A 20700-nucleotide genomic window follows, 5' to 3' on the forward strand; every position below is an offset into this window, starting at 1 on the left:
AAGACAGAAGCTTTAACTAAATTCACCAAATAACCTGAGAATAAGAAAAATGTAAAAATTTAATATTTTACTTCATACATGTAAAAAATGCAAACCTTAACGAAATACATAATATTGCTAAAGATGTTAGAATAGAAGATGTTAGATTCTAACATCTAATAAAGACGTCAGAATAGACTAGTTTTTGCCTAGTTACAAGAATGGATTTCTATAGCATTCTGACAAAATATGCTAAGAGGGAAAAGAATGTTTCCAAATTACAGTTTCCTTGTTTCTCAATATTTTGCCTGTATAAACCAATATTTAACCATTATTGTGTATAGAGTTTATCAATATTTATGCAAAAGAAATTTTTTAGGAGTAGAAAAATTTCTCTTTCGAAACAGACATGTGCTAATTTTCCAGTTAGCGATAACCTCAAGAGAAATTTCTAAAAAAGGTAAGTCACAGAAAGACATAACATCTAAAACACATCTACACATAGGTTTTTATATTCTTCTTGGAGATATTAATTTTCTTAACACAAGTAGCTGAAACTATAAAAATAATTGGTGAATCAACATACCTCCATACACAATTCCAAACTGTCCAGAACCCAGTACTTCATCAGGAAAAATCTGATAAACTGTGCTGATGTCCTACAGGTACAAGTCCAGAGAAAAACAAACATGAAGTGAAACAACGTATTAGTCCTAACAAATTCTATAATTTTATTAAATATATCATTAATACTTGATGAATTTAAACATAAATTTAAATGCCAGATGAAACCTACAATATAATGATAATATTAAAAACTCACCCTTCAATTTAATGTTGTAATGTTTGAGAACTATTCTGCTCTTAACCAGCAGAAATTTTTCAGTGTTCAAGTAAATAGGTTTCATTAGGGAGAAAAAAAAGACTTAAAACTATATAATGTCATTTATATATATATATAATATCAAAAACATATGTAATGCCAGTATTAGAAACAGATTTGCTTATTGAGATGGTTATTTAGAAATTTCACATTAAATAATCATGATTCCCAATCACGTCTCTGTGAGTTCTGATTCCAACCCATTTCATTCTTTATGGCTAAAATGGTAAGGCTGCTTCTTATTCAATCATCTACATCAGATGATTTTAAACTGGAAGGAAAAGGGGCTCAATCACTGTGAATGAGCTAGAGACACAACAAACAGATAATGAAATTTTTCATTTATAAGGTGACCAGACTGTTTCACTTTTTCTACTCACAGAGGTTACAAGTTTCCAAGCGTCTATTCTTTCCTCTTTGAAGTAATAATTGCTAAGTAAAGCATTCTGTTTTAAATGACTGTGTGTACAACCTGTGATTTGATGATGACAATCATGATTGCTATGATATACCACGGAATTTTCTGCCTATCCTCCACCCTTTTACCGTTGTCCTTTTAAAACCAAAAGTCCCTTTACCTCACATCTTACCCTTTGCATATTCTATATATTCCTATCCTTTTCCTTTGTCCCTCCTCCAGAAAAAAAAAACTGTAAGTCTTTCTATCCTCTGATCCCTTCAGAGTATCTGTGGTTCAGAGTTCAAGGTTGTCTGAAGACAAGAAAAGAAATTAATACCACTCTAGTAGTCTGAGTCCAAGTACAACTTCATTTTTTTCTGATAGCTCAATGGCCATCTAGAATTTGTAGGTGGAAGAACCACAAAGGAATCTAGAATTTCACAAGAGATTCATAGGTAGATAAATATTTCTCAAAGTCTTCTCTGGCTAAGAGCAACAGAAATCTTTATCTATCTTTTGACTAATAGAAAAAGAGGTCTTTATCTATCTTGTGACTGACAGAATAAGAATACAGCTAATTTTTGTTATGAACTTTTCCTAATTCTCTCAATCATATTGGTTTTCAGTTTATTTTATGCCAATTTAGTAAAGGTTGCAAAGTTATGCTGGTGATAAATTAAGTTTCACAGAGTTTACTTTTTGAAAAGTAAACTCAGATTAGTGTAAGGCTACAAATATTTTCCTTTTGGTCACAGGCATAGCAGTCAAAATTGAGGGAAAATCTGAGTCACAGGATGAGGTAGGAAAGGCCTCGTTACTTTTGGGCTTCTAGCCACAGTCACAAAGTATAATAAAAAAAAGCAAACATATGACAGAGTGTAAATTACTTCATAATATGTATATGATCTACACAGAATTTTCAAAAACTGAGCTGATGGAATTAGGTGGTACAGTTGACTAGGGTGCTAGAATGTGGACCCATAAAATCTCATTTATGCAGTTTTATCAGGCCTCCTTGATAAGTACAAGTGATTGTAAGTGTATTTGCAACTCCTTGTCATATGATAGCACTCCTAGGCTGCAATCAAGGAAAGAGAATAAGGGCACGTTTAAGCTACTCATGAAATTCAAATAATTTATCTATTTTATCTGATATTACATAACATCAACCATTTAAAATTCCAGTATCAAGATGGGTCAAATATATAAAAAATCAGGCACTGCATTATAATTGCTTACCTGAAATGAAAAATAGTCATTTAACTCTCCACACTACAGAACAGATTATAGAAAATCACTAAAGAATTGATACAATGTAATGTTTCTAAAATTTTATAGATGAAAAACATCCAAAGGGACCCTATTTTATTTTCTAGAAAATACTAAAAAATTAAAATGTCAGATCAATAAAAATGTATTTTATGATGCTCTTATTTTCCAATAAAAGATCATAGTACCAAGTTTTATATTAGTAGGTACATACTCACCACATTTTCTTGAATCTGGCAGTTTGAAACTGAAATACTCACAGAAATATCTCCTAGAAATGCACATTAAAAAATACACAAAAGAAGTAAGAGAGGTAATCGCAAAATAGGTAAACACATGTTTATTAATCAAGCTGCAGGGATATTTTAAATCATAGCAATTATATTCTTCTAAGAAAATGCCTATTAGAATATTTGTTTGCTTTTACAGCTACAGATTTACTCTGTACTTTGCTTTGAAAAATAATAGTATTTTGTCAGTTTAGAGTTGGAAGTCATAAAGATTTGGGTTCAAATTCTGGTTTGCCATTTCTTAACTCTGGTACAAGCAGAAGCAGCTTAATGCCACTAGGGTCTGATTCCCTTACCCATAAAGCAGGCAAAATATTAACATCCACCTATTGGGGTTATTTTAAAAATAGAGATCTCACATAAAATGGTTAGCACTCCAATAGGCATATATATCCTATTAGTATGTACTGAGCTTCCCAGGTGGTGCCAGTGGTAAAGAAGCCGCCTGGTGAATCCCATGGATGGAGGAGCCTGGCAGGCTATACAGTGCATAGGGTGGCACAGAGTTGAACATGACTGAAGCTACTTGGCATGCATGCATGCAATGTGTACACTGGTTGTAGAGATCGACTAAAGAGTTGTGACAAATCAAATTTATCACAGATCATCAGATCACTGTGATGTGAAAACAGAGGGTTCTTTGCCACAGGCTTCATTATTAATAGCCATTGTGAGATTGTAAAGTTACATTTGTATACAGATACTCCTCTAACATATCTTTCAAAAATGCACCCTCCATTTTTGATCTTGATTGAATTCTGGTACAATTTATCTCATGCTACAATGAACAGAGAGATCTACCTGGGAAAAAATGATTTAAGAGTTTTCAAGTACTCTGAGCACAGAGAAGGCACTGGCACCCCACTCCAGTACTCTTGCCTGGAGAATCCCATGGCCAGAAGAGCCTGGTAGGCTGCAGTCCATGGGGTTGCTAAGAGTCAGACACGACTAAGTGACTTCACTTTCACTTTTCACTTTCATGCATTGGAGAAGGAAATGGCAACCCACTCCAGTGTTCTTGCCTGGAGAATCCCAGGGATGCCTGCCGTCTACAGGGTGGTACAGAGTTGGACACAACTGAAGTGACTTAGCAGCAGCAGCAGCAAGTACTCTGAACACTAAGTCTCCTGCAGAGAGTAGCACATTCGGTGGTTTGGGAGGACTTGTGTTAACTCAGATTTGCAGATGGCAAAACTGGCATTCCAGTCAAGCTTGAGCTGACAAGATTACTTCTTTAATCACCAATAGCCCAAGTTTCCACTATTATTGGATATATTGGGTTGACATGCATCTGCTCAAATTTTTAATATAAAACAAAACACCTTATCTGTAGAAGCTTTTATTTGGAGACCCCCCCCTTTTTTTGTTTGTTCAGTCACTAAGTCATGTCCAACTCTTTGTGTACCCATGGACTGTAGTATACCAAGCTTCCTTGTCCTTTACTATCTCCTAGAGTTTTCTCAAACACATGTCCATTGAGTTGGTGATGCTATCCAACCATATTATCCTCTGTCACCCGCTTCTCCTCCTGCCATCGATTTTTCCCGGTATCAGGGTCTTCCAACAAACTAAACATTCCTAAAGGGGTTCTCTTCACCTGTTCTAAAGACAGACAGAAAACCAGCAGACTCACTGTGCACGTTGGTTCCTGAACCCACAGAGGACCCCTTGGGTATGACGGGCATGAGGGCATGCTGGATGGCCACCTCCCACATCCTGGCCACATCAGCACCAACGCCACTGGTGAGTACGCTGCTGTTTGGTGGTGGGCTGGAGGGGTTGACCACATTTTCTCCCACATAATACACGATGTTTGCTGTAGTGATCTCAAAACAGTGAGGGTTGGCCCCACTAGGAATTAAAGCTGATGGTTTTGCTGGTTCCAGAGATAAAATTTCTGATAAAGGTATTTCCTATGGAAAAAAGTATGTACTAAATGGAGTTTATCAAAAGGATAAAACTTTCAAATAAAACTCATGTCAGGGACATGTAAGAAATGACATTACAATCAGCTATCATTTCTGTAAAACAGTTTTATAAGATACAGAATATAACTAAGAAAAACACAAAAATAAAATTATCATCTTCTTTTGCCAGAAAAGTTTAAGTGGCTTCTTAGTATATTCATGCAATAAGAATAATTATGAATAATTTTGAACCTGCATCAAAATCTAAGTCTTAGACTATAAATGATAATTTTAATAACTGTGAGGTAAAATCATAACCCTTTTGAAATGCATTTGGGTATGCACAGCTGTTTTTAAATTTCAACTATTCTTTAAAGCACTGAAAACGAATCATGTAATTTGACTTGATAGATGTTAATATAATAATATGGCCACATGAACAATTTTAGTGAGGAATACCACAGAGAGTGGTTTTAAAAGCAGCTGCCTTTAAGACAGTTTTGATATTTAAAAAATTAATCACCATATTGTCCTTTAGGATGGAGAAGAAATAATAACTTTTAAAAGAAATTTTTAATTTAAAAGTTAATGAGGTTTCCTTTTTCTGTTAGGTCTGTGTAAAGGGGCCATGGAGAACAACACCTACTATCGCTGAGCCTTCATTATTCTTGATGGAGCAAATATATACTTTTTCACTCTAAATTTCTTTTGGAACCGTGTTTCACTGGGTGATATGTTATGTGACATCTGTATTATTTCATGTAGAGAGACAGAACGAAAACAGCTGCCAAATTATTTTCCTAGCGGAAAGTGCTCCTTATGATATTGGCAATATAGGGAGGAATCATACAATGTTTCTTCACTCCTGGTGACATATTTGTAGGACTACCAGTGCAAAACAAAACAAAGAAAGTTGGCTAGAACAGACTTCAGGAATTTACTTTTCACTAATCTTCTGTGACCCTGAACTTGCTAGTTAAAACACATATCCCTGCTAAAATAGATAGTTAAGCTTCTTCTCTCCCACCTTCTCCCTCACCATCCCATGGGGCCAGAAGCATTCCACAATGAAATTTAAAATTCACAGATGACTAATCAGATCACAACCTGATTTTCCCCAAATCTAAAAACTACAGAGAAGAAAAAGGTTATCTCTCGGAGCAAGCTTCAGAAGAGTCACGTTTGTTGGGTGTAATTTTGTATTTCTGATACTCTACATTCCCATAAGCAAGCAAGAGGGGGCATGTGACCTCAGTCAAGGAAAGCGTCACCCTTACCTTGTAGTACCTGCTTCCTGTGTCATTTTGAAAGAGGGTAATACATTTGCTATCCAATCTCCAATAGTGCCGCTTCCGCTGAAACAGAAGTGTGATACAGTATACTTTAAAAACTTAAAAAAAAAATCCAAGACAGATAAAATCAAAACATTTTCCCACTGGGGCATAAGATTTGATGGGGGAAAGTGTGCGGCCTTTGGAAGAGGAAGACTAACAATTTCAAGACTCTAGAAGGTGTCTATTCAGCAAATGTGTAGTGAGTTTCTACACCTACATTTAAGAGTTATAAATATTAAAGAGATGATGTATTAGCACCCAGATCAGTGCCTGGCACTTAGTCCAAGTAGAATAAATAGAAAACACCATTTTAAAATTTATTTGATGGCTTGAAGAGCCAGAGGTGGATTAATAGCTGTAATAAAAGGGCTTAATGGGAGATATAATATTTATATTCTATTGTTTTAGAACATAAGGCATGCCATGCTGATCCAGCCAGGCCTTCTGGCTTCCATTAGAGATGGCACAGTAGAACTAAAGAATGTTGAGCAGGATGGCAAGGCTGACTCCATGGGATCAACCTAACATTAGAGGAATGCATCAATAGCTTGACTTTCTCTTAAGCTTACTGCAGAGCTAAACAACCATGATTTGGTGAGCAGGTCCTTGCGTATCTGTATGAATGCATGTATTTCTCCTTTTCAGACTAAAATGTCCTAATACTGTTCTTGGTCTCTTCTACAACCTACCTTACACCAGTCAAATACACTAAATATGCTTCAAATATTTTACCACATCTAGGAAAGACTGGATGAAATTCAGTTGAGTCCTACATTAAGCTCTCTCTGGAAGAGAAGGTTGAGATTATAGACACAGCTGTTAGGTTATAGGTGTCAATTAACCTAAAGAAATGATAGGAATTCTACGGCTAGGAGGTGATGAGTAAAACATTACCAATAGCTGAGAAAGAAGCTTATTACTAATTGAAACATACATCAATACATGCACAACCTCATGCATCAACTATCAGGAAAATAAGAAGTAGTGAGAAACTCAGAGTGTAATAAAAATTTTAAATGTGCTGTCTTTTATCTAATATAAGATTACTATGTTTCTGAATAGGTCAATTTTTAAGTGAACACTTAAGGATTTAAGAAGTATGTAACAGTTATCATTTTTTTTCTCCCTAAAATGCAGGGCTCAGAAATTTTTTTGAAGCACAGATGAGCATTCTGAAAGTTTTCCCGGCTGCTATAAAAAGCTGGTAGACACTCAAGTGGTTTGGGAATCATCTCAAGTAATACAGGGAAAGGACTCTGTTTCCCTGAGGTTGCTGTCTACTCTTTTCTAACTCAGTTGTTTGCTCAACTGCATGGAACCCTCAGAGACTGTGAACACTCTCCCCTGATCCTGGACCCTGCCTGCCCCAGGGTTTGTTCCTGCTAACCCAGATATCCCACAGTCTTGACAGAGCACCAGAAGCTCCTCTAGTTAAAGCTCATAAGGCAAGCCAAGAGCTTGGTGTGGGTCTTACCAGCGGATCCTTGCTGGTGTAGTGGACCATCCATCCCTCCTTCATCACGGTGCTGCTTTTCCTCTTCGTGTGTTTCACAGACTGTACGACTCTCATGAGTGGGATGTTGTTGCTTGTTGATGGACTGGAGAAGTCAAAATAGTTTAAGAAAGAAATGTTCTGAGATACAGATCTTCTTTTCCTGCCTAAAGCCTTATTTCAGCTCTCTCAAAGTGAAAGGCAGAAGAAAATTTCAAACCCCATTTTTAGTGAAAGGTATTCTTCCCTGGTGGCTCAGACAGTTAAGCGTCTGTCTACAATGCGGGAGACCTGGGTTCGATCCCTGGGTCGGGAAGATCCCCTGGAGAAGGAAATGGCAATCTACTCCAGTACTATTGCCTGGAAAATTCCATGGACAGAGGAGCCTGGTAGGCTACAGTCCATGGGGTCGCAAAGAGTCGGTTCACATACATACACACATTGTCAGAGTACCATGGTTCAGACTCTGGATTGCTCTGAAGGGTGAGAGGTGCTTTGTATGTACATCTTAATAATCCCTGAGCAGAACAGTAAGCACCTAGGTTTTCAGGTGAACTAAACACTTGGTGCTCAGTATTGGGGTAAACATTGGGTAGATTACTATCACAGTATATGGAGGCCACAGTTCAGAGTCACACGTGAATGATCATTTGCTTAATAAATATTATAGCCACAATATTAATCATTTAGATGTAATATGTTAACGTGAATTTCAGTTTCTCTCTACATAATTTCACAAAAATTAGAATCTGCTGTTCAAACTGTCTTTTAAATAACTATTGCTCATGGAATTATGCCCTTCCTTCATCTCCTTCTTTTCTGTCTCTGTGTCTCCACTGACCCACCACTTACATGCCACCAATATTTTGACACTAAAGAAATGTTCATCTTCAAAAGAAAGTGGGGGCATAGGCATTTTCCAGTATTTGAAAAATATTTCTCATGTTATTAAATGAAATAAAATCCAATTATTTTATTGCTCTCCTCTCATAAACAATTTTAGTTATGAATTTTAGTTATGAAGTACCAATGAATGAGGCACTTATAAAATGGACATAAAAGTTTGAATACACTTTATAAATCAGAGGTTTGGGAGCTATTTTTGTACAGTCAGGTAATACACATTTCAGGCTCTGCAGAATACTTAACTCTGCCACTGTAGTGCAAAAGTAGCCACAGCCATAGCTATGGATGGGCATGGCTATGTTCCAATAAAACTTTATACACAACAGGCAACAGACTGATTTGGCTATAGTATGCTGACCACTAGTATAAAAAATGGGGATCATCTACAAATCAAAAGTACAGACAATCAAATCACAAATATGAAACTCCACACACTTCTGAAACAAAATAAAGAACAGTAAGGTCCAGACATACTGTGATTCTTATAATAAAGTGTTAGTGGCTCAGTTGTGTCTGACTCTTACTGACCCCATGGACTGTGGCCCACCAGGTTCCACTGTCCATGGAATTCTCCAGGCAAGAATACTGGAGTGGGTTGCCATTTTCTCCTCCAGGGGATCTTCTCCATCCAAGGATCAAACCTATGTTATCTACATTGCAGGCCAACTATAAAATAGATGGTTCCTGCTAAGGTTGATCCCTGATCCATGTATTTGCACACAACAAGCTTTGAATAAATATTAACTTAGTAGTAAATTTTCTGTTTGCAAGTATGTGTAACCCTCACATGCAAACGAAAATGGGTCAAAAAATGAGGCAATACCAGGAAAGGATGCAAGCTACACTTCTCCAAGGGAATCCTGATCGCTTAGCTCCAAACTTAGGAGGTTCTTCTACAGTACATAGCTCATTTATAAACAAACTATAGGAAAAGTCTGGATATGTTTCAGCTTGGTTCCAGACCACAGAGATAAAACAAACATGGCAAAAAAGCAAGTCACATGAATTTTTTGGTTTCCCAGTGTATATATGTTACGTTTACACTATACTGTGGTCTATTAAATGTGTTATATAGCACTATGCCTAAAAAAAAAAAAAATCAATGTATATTCTTTAATTAAAGATTAGCTTATTGCTAAAAACTGCTAACCAGCATCTCAGCCTTCGGGCAAGATGTAGTCTTTTTGCTGGTGGAAAGTCTTGCCTTATTGTTGATGGCTGCTGACCCATGCGGATGGTGTTTGTTGAAAGCTGGTGTGACTGTGGCGATGTTCAAAAACAGGACAACAGCAAAGTCTGCCACATCAATTGATGCTTCCTTTCACAAATGATTTCCCTGTAGCACACAATGCTGTTTTATAGCATTTTACCCACAGAACTACTTTCAAAATGGGACTCAAACTCTGTACTGCATTATAAATTAAATGGATTTACTAGTATTACTCTAAATCCTTTGCTGTCATTTCAACAGTCTTCACAGCATCTTCATCAGGAGTAGATTCCATCTCAAGAAACCACTTCCTCTGCTCAACTCTTAAAGCTTTATCATGACACCGCAGTCAGTTTCAGGCTCCATTTCTAATTCTAGTTCTCATGTTATTTGCATCACATCAGCAGCTACTTCCTCCACTCAAACTCATCCATGAGGTTTGGAAACAACTTCTTCCAAACTCCTGTTAATGTTGATATTCTGACCTCTTCTCATTAATCATGAATATTCTTAACGGTATCTGAAGAGTAAATCTTTTTCAGGTTTTCAGTTGACTTTGTCTAGATCTATCAGAAGAATCACTATCTATATGGCAATATTACAAAATGTATCTCTAAAAATAATAAAAGTTAAAATTAGTCCTTGATCCATGGGCTGTAGAACAGATGCTGTGTCAGAAAGCATGAAAACAAGGAGAATCTTACCATCCATCTTCAGCAGAGGTCTTGGGTGACCAGGTGCATCGTAAATGAGCAGCAGCGTTTTGAAAGGCATTTTTTCTTTTCCTGAGCAATAAGTTGCAACAATGGACTTAAAACATTCAGTAAATTATGCTCTAAACAGATGCATTGTCATCCAGGCTTTGTTGTTCCACTTATAGAACATAAGCAGAGTGGATTTGGTATAATCATTAAGGGTTGTAAGATTCCTCAGAATGGTAAATGAGCACTGGCTTCAACTTAAAGTTACCAGCTTCAGAGTCAGCCTGTCCTTTGAAGCTTTCATCTTCTAGCTGTGAAAGTCTTAGATGACACTGGCTTCAAATACACAGCTGTTTTGTCTATATTGAAAATGTATGTGTAGCTATAGTCATTAACTTAGCTCGATTTTTTGGTAACTTGCTGCAGTTTGCACATCAGCACTTGACGCTTCACTCCATACTTTTATGCTATGGCAATGGCTTATCCAGTCTTTAATAGCTTCACACTCTTCTTCTGCATCTTCCACACTGCTCAGTCTTCACAGACTTGAAAAGAGTTAGGACCTTGATCTGGATTAGGTTTTGCTGTAAGGGAATGCTGCTGTTGGTTTGAACTTCTATCAGGGTTAAACTATCTCCATCAGCAAGGTGCTGTTTTGCTGTCTTATCATTCATGTGCTTACTGGAGTAGCACTTTTAATTCCATCAAGAACTTTTACTTCGCATCGACAACCTGGCTGATGGTTTACCTCAAGAGGCTGAGCTTCTGACCCATCTCGGCTTTCAACATGCCTTCCTCACTAAGTTTAATTATTTCCAGCTTTTGACTTAAAGTGAGAGACACATGAATGTTTCATTTGAACACTTAAAAGCAATTGCAGGGTTATTAACTAGCTTAATTTCAATACTGTTGTGTCTCAGGAAATAGGGGGGCCTGAGGAGATGGAGAGAGACAGGAAAATGGCTGGCTTGCAGAGATGTCATAACACATAACGTTTATTGATTAAGCTTACTGTCTTATACAGGCTTGGTTTGTCGTGCCCCCAAACAATTATAATAGTAACCTCAAAGTTTACTAAACATAGATCACCCTCACAAACATAATAATAGTGAACATGTGTGAAATATCGAGAGAATTACCAAAATGTGAAACAGAAATGCAAAGTGAGTAAAAGCTGTTGGGAAAATGGTACTGATAGTTGTGCCTTACCCAAGGTTGCCACAGAGGTTCAATTTGTTTAAAAAAAAAAATGGAATACCTGTGGAGTGTAATAAAATAATAAAACCAGGTATGCCTGTAAACACAACTTTAGGTTTTCTCTATAATAGATTAAAATATCAAAGAGCTTTAAGAAGTAAACACCACTTGGGGCTCGCCTGTCTGACCACGCCTGGGAGTGCACCCTCACCTGATGGTTCTGTTGGAGTCCTCGTGGTCCGGGTCTGGATCCTGCATTTCCCCACTGTCATTCTGGCACTCGGCCATCACCATCTCAGCATCCTGGACCATTGCCTCTTCCAATTCATCCATGAGCCCACTGTTTCTTTCACTGTCATTGTCATCGCTCCCTTCTTCCATGACTACGTCAGACTCTGCCCCAGGGCTAAGCAAATCTACAAAATTGTTTTGCACCCATGAAGATAAGGCTAGTATCCTAGAGCCAAGACTTAAGAGACAGTTAGGCAATCCTAAAACAAATCAATTGGAAGCCCTAAAAATATAGTCATGTGAATAATTCTTCTTTCACTTTCCTTTTAAACTTTAGCTCATAAGTATCTGAATTTATGAGAGGATAAATATATAATTTTACAAGTAGATGCTCATTTTTTAGGCCCCTAAGCCTAGAAGCATAAACACGTCATGGGGAGCCTTGGAAGGACGCCAAGGGTGATACAGAAACAAAGTGCTAGGAAGCAAAGTGATACCAGTGAAGAGGAAACTAATCTTATTTCAGTAGCACAGCACCCTGGTGGGAAAAAGAAATATGTGGGAGGATGTGGGAAACTTTCACATGCAAGAACACAGAATGTCACTGACTCCTGATATCCCAGTAACTGTTAAAATCATGAATTTCAATGTATTAAATTGGTCACATAAGCAGCAGTGTTTAAATAACTATCAAACAAACATTTGATATTTGAAATAATACTGAATCCTGCCATTATACAGTTGATGCTAATGTAATTACTTACTAATATAAAGTTCTTACTTTAAAATTAGAAAATAGACTGATTAGAGCCTATTTAAGGCTGATGGTTTAAACAGCCTGCCAAGTTTGGAAAATGCACACTTTCCCAGATTTTTCAGACTGTATGGAAAAATGCAATTTCAAATTCATCAATATAACAAAAGCTATACTGTTTCCCCTTGCTTCCAGTTATCTAGTACAGGTTGACATTTCCTGGGCCTGAATAAAATCAATACCACATGCCACTTAAACTGGGAAGACTGCCAAGTTTTTATCTTTGGCAGCACTGCAAAGCCAGAAACTACTATGGGAATGTTTTCTTAGAGAGCTTTCTCTTCTTATAGAGAAGAAAGTGGAGAACACAGATAATCACTTGTTCTTCAGGAACTCAGAGATACTCAACCAGTTTCTCCGATCTTTTACCACCAGTTTTCTTCTCAGAGGAATCAACAATCTGGTAACAGGCTGAAAGTCTAATGTAGTCTACTATCTATGGGAAAAGTCGGTTGGGGACTCTGCGCCAAACGTTTTGTTCAGAATCCATAAGGAATTCTACCAGGGAAGAAAATGAGAGCTGTTCCTTTAGAACACAGCATTTTTCTTAGGATTCCTTCCAACTTAATCTATGCAATTGAAGTCTTCCCAAAAGAATATTCCTCAATATAGAAAAGGATATGGAGCTTTTAATTGGCTGAATTAAATTTCCTTTAATTATTATTATTAAAGATGCATGTTAACAAGCACATACACAATGAAAACAGTAACTGGATGGATGAAGAAAGTAGGTAACTGTTTCCGGTCAGTCAATTTCTGTGATTCTTCCCTTGACCAACAGGGAATAAAAGTTAACTTCTGTCTCAATGCTTGGAATAAAAAGGATGGAGGAAAAGACCGATAGGTATAACTTGCAGACATTACAACAATTTCTAAATTTCCGAATGAACTAGGATAGGTATAGAAAATAAGAGAGTTGGGGAAGAAATCCTGGATATCCATGTTTTCAGTATGAGGTGGTTCATCATGTAAAAATCTAGAAAATCTCTGGCTCATAACACAATGATGGGTACTTTTCTACAGTAAAGTAGGACAGAGGCTGTAACTTACTGGGTCACAAGTATCTGAATGGAAACAAAAGTAAAAAAAAAAAATCCCACTAAGTCCTATACAACACATGCCCTAAGAGGGAGAGGAGGCTGACCTTTTACCTACCTCCGTTAATGGTCACTTCACCAAGGCAGTTGTTGGGCACTTTTGGTGCACAGCGTTTATGACAGTTGAATCTGCAATCTAATCACAATGATTTTATTTTTGGTGGCTTAAACAACAAATGCAGGAGACCCGGGTTGGATCCCTGGGGCCGGAATATCCCCTGGAGAAGGGAACAGCTACCCACTCCAGTATTCTTGCCTGGTGAATTCCATGGTCAAAGGAGCCTGGTGGGCTACAGTCCATGGGGTTGCAGAGAGTCAGATACAACTGAGCAACTAACACTTTCACTTTCAAAACAACAGAAATTTATTCTCACACGGGTCTGAAGACAGAAATCCAAAATCTTCCTGCAGAAGCTCCAGGGGAGAGTCCTGATGACTGGATTCTGACGGTGGCTGGCATTCCTTGGCTTGTGGGCACATCACTCTAATGTTTGCGTCTGTGGTCATGTCACCTTGTCTTCCTCTGTGTCAAATATCCCTGTCTCTGTCTGGTAAAGATGCTGTGATTGCATCGAACTCTCCCGGATAATCCAGGCTAAACTTCCCATCTCAAAACCCTTAAGTTAATCACATCCACAGAGACCCATTTTCTACATAAGGTACCATTACAGGTTCTGGGGATTAGTACTAGGACACCTTTAAAAGCCATTATCAGCCACCACAAGTATGGACACAGGGGAAAGGTTAGATGATGATCAGAAGGGAGACTAGGGTCAGAGCCAGAGGAGCAAGGCGGAGAGCTATGTGTACATGGTGAGAGGAGGAGGGAATGTTCACAGGAATCAACCTGGGATCAGCATCCAAAGGAACAAGGGTGCTCAGGAAGCCTGCCTGAGATGAGGCTAACCATGCAAGTTCCGGCTGGTCCCTCCAGGCCAGAGGAGGAAACAGAGGACAAATGACAGAACCCTGCCATTAGGGGAGTGTGGGGTTGAGCCAGGGAAGGCCACTGAGGCAGTGGGGGAAGGAAAGGTGAGCCATTCATCTATACTGACCTGTGAGTGAAGCAGAAAACACGCCCCTTTCTCTAGACGCTTCACTATCAGCCTTGGAAAAGTATTATTAGCATACTGCTATTGTAAGAGCCAGCACACTTTCAGGGAGAGTGCTGTAGTTAACACAAATCTAATGAGGCCCCTTAGGTCTACACAGCGCTTGCACCATCACAGATGTTGGAATAAGCATGTCCAGTAGGGTGCAAGAACCAGGGCAAGTGAGGTTGAGGAGCTCCCTGGTCCAAATGGGAGGCTGAAGGAGGCTTAGGTAAGATCCAGCACGGGCTTCACTGCTCCCCGGGGGTAGCTTTTTATAGCCATCCATCCGTCACATATTACCTCAGTGGGCTAGCTCCACTGAAACGGTCAGGAGGAGGTGGACAGAGGATCAGGAGGTGAAGGCCTTGAAGGCTGTTTTATTTGGTGCTGATGTTGTAATCACAATGATTTTAGAAGAAAATATTAAAACCAAGCATTCACCTAGAAAGAAAAGTGATGAGGAAAACAATGATTTCAAATGGATGAGGATCAAGTGCTGGCTGGTGGCAAAGTCATCCTTACCTTTGCACTGCAGGCCCTGCCTGAAGAGCCCCTTGAGAAGCTTCTTGCAATACTGGCACACAGTGGGCCGGGTATACGAGTGGATGACAAATGTGTGCGGCACTTTAACTTTGGACAGCAAGATCTTGTCGAGCTGGATGGGTCGCCCAATGTACGACTGGGAATTTGATCTCTTCTCTCGACCAATGAAGGACTCAGATGGTGACTTTTGCTATATGTTTGAAAGACAACAGAGGACAATAAGTTGTAAAAGACTGATTTATATGTTTATGTATTTTTATTTTCATTTTGATTTAATTTTTCGACAAAAGGGTTCACATTATTACTGAGCCAAGGTACTAGTGTAGTAAAACTGACACAAAGAGAGAAATCATTTTCCCAATAAAACACATCCAGCTGTTCAGGTAGTAGTGATGTTGCCAGAGTGATACGGTAAGATGCAAGTGACCTTGACACAGCATAATATATTTATGTATTTTTAAATTGCTTTTTGTTTTACTATTGTATTTAGTGGACTGATTGTTAAGAATGTCAGAGGAATAAACTAAAACTATGTTCCTGTTTATTAATGTAATTTATTTCCCCTTTACTATCTTACTTGAATACTTTGCTTTTACATCTGAAAACAGAACTGGAGATCCGAATATTTGAACCTGATTTCTGGGACTTTAAAATAATTTTCAGCTTTTTAGTTTCATTAGTTTTAATGGAGAAATATAAAGTTGAAAGCAAACCAAAATATGGTTCTAAATCTCACTGCATATACTACTTCACTGACATTTACTAAAGAGTTACATGTATAAAATGTAAGAAATTCAGGAGGATAATAAGTGAAAAGCAAATCCCCCCAGTCTGTCCCATACAGTCCCATCTGAAAAGGGCCGATAGTTTCCTTGGATTTTCTCCAAGAAAAAAAAAATATATATATATATAATTTAAAATTATTCTTTAACTATATAAAAGTAGAGTTAAACTTATACTATCATTATATAATTGAGAAACAGTGACTACTAGATTATGTAAGACTCACAAATATTAATGTTTTGGTTACAATTATACCTCTGTACACTCCTGTTTCTCATTTTGTAATTATGTCATCAGCTCAGTATACAGATTTAAAAAAAATAAATGAATTAAAATGAACTGTGTTTCCAGTATTTTTGAACAATTTCATGGTATCTCTTGATATCATGGAAATATACTTGGGAATCATCAGAAATAATAATCATTGGAATAAAAGAACTGAATTACTTTTTAATAGTCATTATAATTATATAATTCATTTATTGAGCTCTTAACTTAGTATTAACTCTGAATAATCACTGTTTTAGGTACCTTATAAGACAGGCCTTGTTATCTATAGTTGAGGTATCTAATTTTGGGGTCAAATGCTAGTACATAGTACAGTCAAAACATGAATCTACATTTGTCTGCTTCTAGAGCCCTTGTATTATCGCCTTACTTAGTTAATTTCTATTTTGGGTAATTACTGAAAAGATGAGAAACAAATCATATATACATATAATTTCTATCCCTTTCAATGTCTATCTGCATCAAATGGGAAAGTTTTGATTTACAGATTCACTAGCTGCAATAAAAAGAAATTTGAAATGGGATTCTACTTAGGGATATTATGTCTACAGTTACATTTATAACTTCAATTCCATAAAAAACTATGAAGCAGAATTATTCTGGAAGGGTTCAACTCTTGCAGAGACATCACGTGAGCTTTTAAAACTGAGTCTAAGGTTTGCCAAATCAGAATCATAACTATATTGAATAAATACCTTCAATGGAATTTAATTTTACTGGAAAATAAATTCATTGGGTTAGGTCCCGTTTTAACAATCCAATGGGCCAGTTTTAAGTACACTAAAATGAGAAGTGGTATTTTTCCACAGCTGGAAAGTTTCACCACTCAAAATAAAAGTTGATCTGTTGTCATACTTTCTCAGCAGACTTACAATGTTCTCCAATTTGGAAAATCATATGAAAAGTTGACCAAATTACTTTTCAGTTATTATTTTTAACTTAAGAGACTTAATTTTAAGCTGTGTAGACAAAGCCAGTTTGATGTTGGATTATTCTGTATTCCATGGAGCAAATTCACTTAGATGAGCAAGAGGCAATCAGATAAAGCTGAATGTTTTCTTCTCACCCAACATGGAAACGTTCACATAAACACTACCACAAACTACAAGAACCAAATTATTCCTGAGAAGTCATTTCATTTATTACCGTCAAGGCAGGATTACGTAAGAAATTTTAAAACCTTACATGATTTTAGGGAAAAGAAATTGGCTGTTATTTTGTGGCCGAGTCTGTACTACACATTCAGGCAAAGATGAGATTCACACAGCCACATGTGTCCTTGGCATTGAATAACAATAAACTGCAGATTTATAGTGTCAAAATGAAGACTAGCATTTAAGATACAATAGCAATGTAAGATTTTAACAACATTATCAAAGGGTCCTCTTGTCATTTATAGCATGTTAAAATCAACTGGCAACACAACCATTCTCATGATTCCCTTTTCTTACAGTTCTAAATATAATCAGTCATTTTCAATGTGGCCTCTATTTCTAAATGAAAAAGTGAAGTTTTAAAATCATGAGATGGGGTGCATGCATGCGGTAACTGATGTACTGGAGACTGAACTGTATTCTATGTTTCTGAGAGTTTATACATATACATTTATACCTGCTTTTCCCTGTTATGCAGCAAAATTAGGAGCTAAGACAAAAAAAGAAGACTGGGTTACTATCTGATGACTTTGTAAATGCTTTTTATCCATTCTTCAAATTGTGGAAAAAAAGCTTTACTGATATATAAGAGATTGTAAAACAAACATTAAAAATAAGATCCTATGAAATAAGGCCATTGACCTGTAATATAAATTTATATTTATAATATTTACCTATATATCATTGGTTACATAAATGTTTAACAACCATCATTTCTGGAATCCTGCCAATCATCCTTTCTAATAATATAAAAGCAAATAAAATGCTTCTAAGGATTTTCAGAATCAGTGATACATTTTGATTAATAATTCACATTCAGTTACCATTTTAAGAAAGTTACTAGTTGTAATTTCTATTTTTATGTGAAATTTTACTTGAAGGTATATATGCCCAAAATCCACATTACCATATTTTTTTGTTTGAAGCATCAAGCTACAGAGTAGGCAAAAATTCAGAAGTTAGTAATTTTAAAAGAAATAGAGGATGGTTTTAAAAATCTCATTGATCTGAATTAAACTAGCTTGGACTTTAAGATAATTTCAATAGGAAAGCAGACTTACAATTCAAAGGGTAATGCTGATTTAAATACCTAGTTTTTATGGAAGAATCTGCCTGCAATGCAGAAGCCCTGGGTTTGATCCCTGGGTTGGGAAGATCTCCTGGAGGAGGGCATGGCAACCCACTCCAGTATTCTTAACCTGGAGAAGCCCATGGACAGAGAAGCCTGGCGGGCTACAGTCCATGCGGTCTCAACGAGTCAGACACGACAGAGTGACTAAGCACAGTTCATGGACGTTATGCATTATTATACAAAGAAAAGAGATATGGTATCATTGCATTTCTTCATTAACTTACTCATGTTAATATTTTTTACGTACTTGTATATTTGTATTAGGTGAACTGAAAGTGTTAGTTGCTTAACAGTGTCTGACTCTTTGTAACCCCATGGACTGTAGCCCACCAGGCTCCTCCATCCATGGAATTCTACAGGCAAGAATATGGCAGTGGGTAGACATTCCCTTCTTCTGGGGATCTTCTCGACCCAGGGATCGAACCTGGGACTCCTGCATTACAGGCAGATTCTTTACTGTCTGAGCCACCCAGGAAGTATATTTGTATACTTAATCATTATAAGTACATTACATTTTTAAAGTAAGATCTTTATGGTAGAGAAAATTCTTGCTTACCTATCAACACTAGTGAAGTTTTTACTAGGTTTACTAGTTTAACTAAATGGTGTTTAAATTAATCTCCACTGTTACTTGCTGTTCCAGTGTGGCACTGTGTATTTGGTAAACCTGGGCAATCTGCAGAATGAGTGTTGTGTTTTCTTTTTTTTCTCTCTGGAAATAGAGAGGAAAGTTGAAATGTGTTGGAAAGGAAGAAGCAAACAGCAACATTTTGTTTCATTCTGCTTCATTATTATGTGTAGAGCAATGACTGGCTCAAAACTCTGAACAGATATAACATTCTCTTCTCTATAATTATGGTAAGCACATGCAAGAGGATGCGCTTCTAAAAGTTCACATTTTTACAGTAGCCATTAGTCTTATGTATTGTTCTTTTCCTGAGTGGAGGAGTTTGGATCAAATTGTAGGCGTGAAACTTTTCTGAGAGCTGACATCACTGTATGACATGGTATTTGTATGGACATGTCAATGATCTGATCTGGCAAATTACAGATGATGAAAAGTATAAAGATCTCTCTTATTCTCCTTGTTTAAGAAGGATCACAGTCATGAATGGGAGAGAATATGAGAACAGAAAAATGATGAAAGCTGAATTTTAAAGCCAAGATTAGACATTAAAGATTCTAGAGATTAAAATGTTTTTAAAGACTGTGGTTTCCTGAAGTGTCTGTAACATCCACATGTTAACAGTGCTTCACGTGAAATGACTGCTAAAGTTAAAACTGTATGCACTGAACACCTACTTATAGAGACAATGCATCTTGCTTCTCTAGACAAGGAATCTGTTTTTTAACCTGGTATATTAAATAATGACTCAGCAAGTTTGGAACCCTCCCAGGAAATGACTGCTTAGATTACATTATGGAAACTCCAACTGCCAGCACATCTTTAAACATTCAACAGGACTCTGAAACAATTTCCCAACAAGGTATATTCCACTTCACAGTTCAAAATGAATTCTCTTTATTAGTAAATCTAAAAAATAGAGGGTGAAAAACTGCCTTTACTTGTGATTTCTTGTCATTTATGTAAAAATTAAAAATAAGATTTCCTGAGAGATAAAAGTCACTTTATAAAAAGCAGCATTCAAATGAAACTTTATCCAGTATTAAAATATTTATGTTTATTAAATTAAGTCCACTTCATAGACCCATAATGGCAACTGAATTTGGAGTGACATAAATTTCTACTGAGTTAAAAAGAAACGGAAAAGTGTGTACACTTTGAAGTCTATTTCTGGATTTATCATTTTCAGGACTCCTTTTGGTCTTAATCATTAACACAATGGGGCTTCCCTGGTGGCTCAGACAGTAATAAATCCGCCTGCAATGCAGGAGACCCAGGTTCAACTACAGGGTCAGGAAGATGGAGAAGGGAATGACTACCCACTGCAGTATTCTTGCCTGGAGAATTCCATGGACAGAGGAGCCCTACAGT

At 37.1% G+C, this 20700-nt stretch overlaps 1 protein-coding gene across 2 annotated transcripts in view; it reads right to left on the minus strand.

Annotated features, from left to right (window-relative positions):
• Positions 1-20700, minus strand: part of PRKD1 (protein kinase D1) — a 346762-nt gene that overhangs the window by 42315 nt on the left and 283747 nt on the right. For both annotated transcript variants that reach the window (XM_018066224.1, XM_018066225.1), the window contains 8 exons: positions 15327-15537; positions 13769-13846; positions 11780-11984; positions 7537-7660; positions 6006-6083; positions 4455-4734; positions 2750-2802; positions 566-638 (listed from right to left, as the gene is read on the minus strand). In XM_018066224.1, the coding sequence (XP_017921713.1) occupies positions 566-638; positions 2750-2802; positions 4455-4734; positions 6006-6083; positions 7537-7660; positions 11780-11984; positions 13769-13846; positions 15327-15537 (1102 nt within the window). The remainder of the gene's footprint in view (positions 1-565; positions 639-2749; positions 2803-4454; positions 4735-6005; positions 6084-7536; positions 7661-11779; positions 11985-13768; positions 13847-15326; positions 15538-20700) is intronic.

The sequence above is a fragment of the Capra hircus genome, chromosome 21, assembly GCF_001704415.2.
Source record: "Capra hircus breed San Clemente chromosome 21, ASM170441v1, whole genome shotgun sequence".
Taxonomy (NCBI): Eukaryota; Metazoa; Chordata; class Mammalia; order Artiodactyla; family Bovidae; genus Capra; species Capra hircus.